The 1,131-nt window shown below is 39.3% G+C and overlaps 1 protein-coding gene across 1 annotated transcript; it reads right to left on the bottom strand.

The window, feature by feature from the left end:
• Positions 1-503: 503 nt before the first annotated feature.
• Positions 504-1,105, bottom strand: LOC111386747 (mediator of RNA polymerase II transcription subunit 30-like). The gene is made up of 2 exons (XM_023011209.1): positions 848-1,105; positions 504-764 (listed from the first exon to the last, which is right to left on the bottom strand). The coding sequence occupies exons 1-2, from the start codon at positions 1,103-1,105 to the stop codon at positions 504-506; spliced, it is 519 nt and encodes a 172-aa protein (XP_022866977.1).
• Between the last annotated feature and the right edge of the window lie 26 nt (positions 1,106-1,131).

The raw sequence follows: 1,131 nt of genomic DNA, 5'->3' as shown, positions 1-1,131 counted from the left end.
CATTTTTGTAAATTTCTTCATTTATTTATTTCTTAAAGAAATCACGGGGGACGTCGATTTGATTTTGACTTTTCAACCTTTAAAAATTTTTCTTTTCCGGATCGATACCCCAGAATCAGTTAAAACATTAATTTTCAGGGTCAAAAATTTCAAATAATGTGGTTTCTTGCTTCACAAGATGTTAAAGGTTAATAACAAAAATTCAAAAAATACAGTGAAAGGGATAGACTGGCAGTACCCTGTCCAAAGTAACAGTTAGGCAGCACCAGCACAAACAAAACTGTCCAAAAATGAATAAATACAAGGGAACTACAAAATGTGCTAAGCACACCACAATTTTCTTATTTACTAATTACTACAACATCCTTAACTCAAATTACAAAATTAGACTTTTAATATGGTTTTTAATTAATAAATTATTATTACACCACAAATAAAAAAACTAAGGTAGAGGCCTATCACTATCAATTTGTTCATTCTTTCCTATTCCCAACATCCCATTCCTAATTTTTCTGGTCTATCAGAAGCTTCAAGTGCTTATTCTTGTTCGTGAGCTCATTTCTTAAGGTAGAGGCCTGCTCTTCAAGCTTCTCAATTTCAATTTGTTCTGAAGGAGATAGAGACGAAATAGCTTCAGGCGTCTTTGCCTTTTCAGCATTGGAAATAGCAGTGAGAACAGAGAGTAGAGCCACCACAGCTGCTTTGTACCGGAGGCGGGCCTCATCGAGGGTACCACCCCCAATATCAAAGTTAGGGTGATGAGGCTAGGCGGTAGAGGCGGAGGAAGAAGCGGAAGAAGACGAGTCCGATAAAACGTCACCATTCGAGTGTTGCCCAATACTCATACTGGTAGGCCAGCAATTAGGAATAGTAATATTAGTAGCGGCAACGATGGTGGTATTACGCTGAGTAGTGGTGGTGGACCAGATATTGGGATTGGCCGATTGCAAAGGTCGTCGTTCAAGGCGGAGAGGATTAAGAAAGCGGCTTCAATTGTTTCTTCGAGGGGTTTTTGGCCGTCAATTGTGAGCTCTTGTGTGGTTTTGGGGGTGGTGTAATTGGCGAAAGTGGGGGAGGAACTCAACACCAAGGGCTTGTCTTCCATTACTCGTTTTTTTATAATTAGGAAAA

The sequence above is a fragment of the Olea europaea genome, unplaced genomic scaffold (assembly GCF_002742605.1).
Source record: "Olea europaea var. sylvestris unplaced genomic scaffold, O_europaea_v1 scaffold37181, whole genome shotgun sequence".
In the NCBI taxonomy this organism is placed as follows: Eukaryota; Viridiplantae; Streptophyta; class Magnoliopsida; order Lamiales; family Oleaceae; genus Olea; species Olea europaea.
The sequence above is the reverse complement of the archived record's forward strand: the minus strand, read 5'-3'. Positions and strand labels throughout refer to the sequence as shown.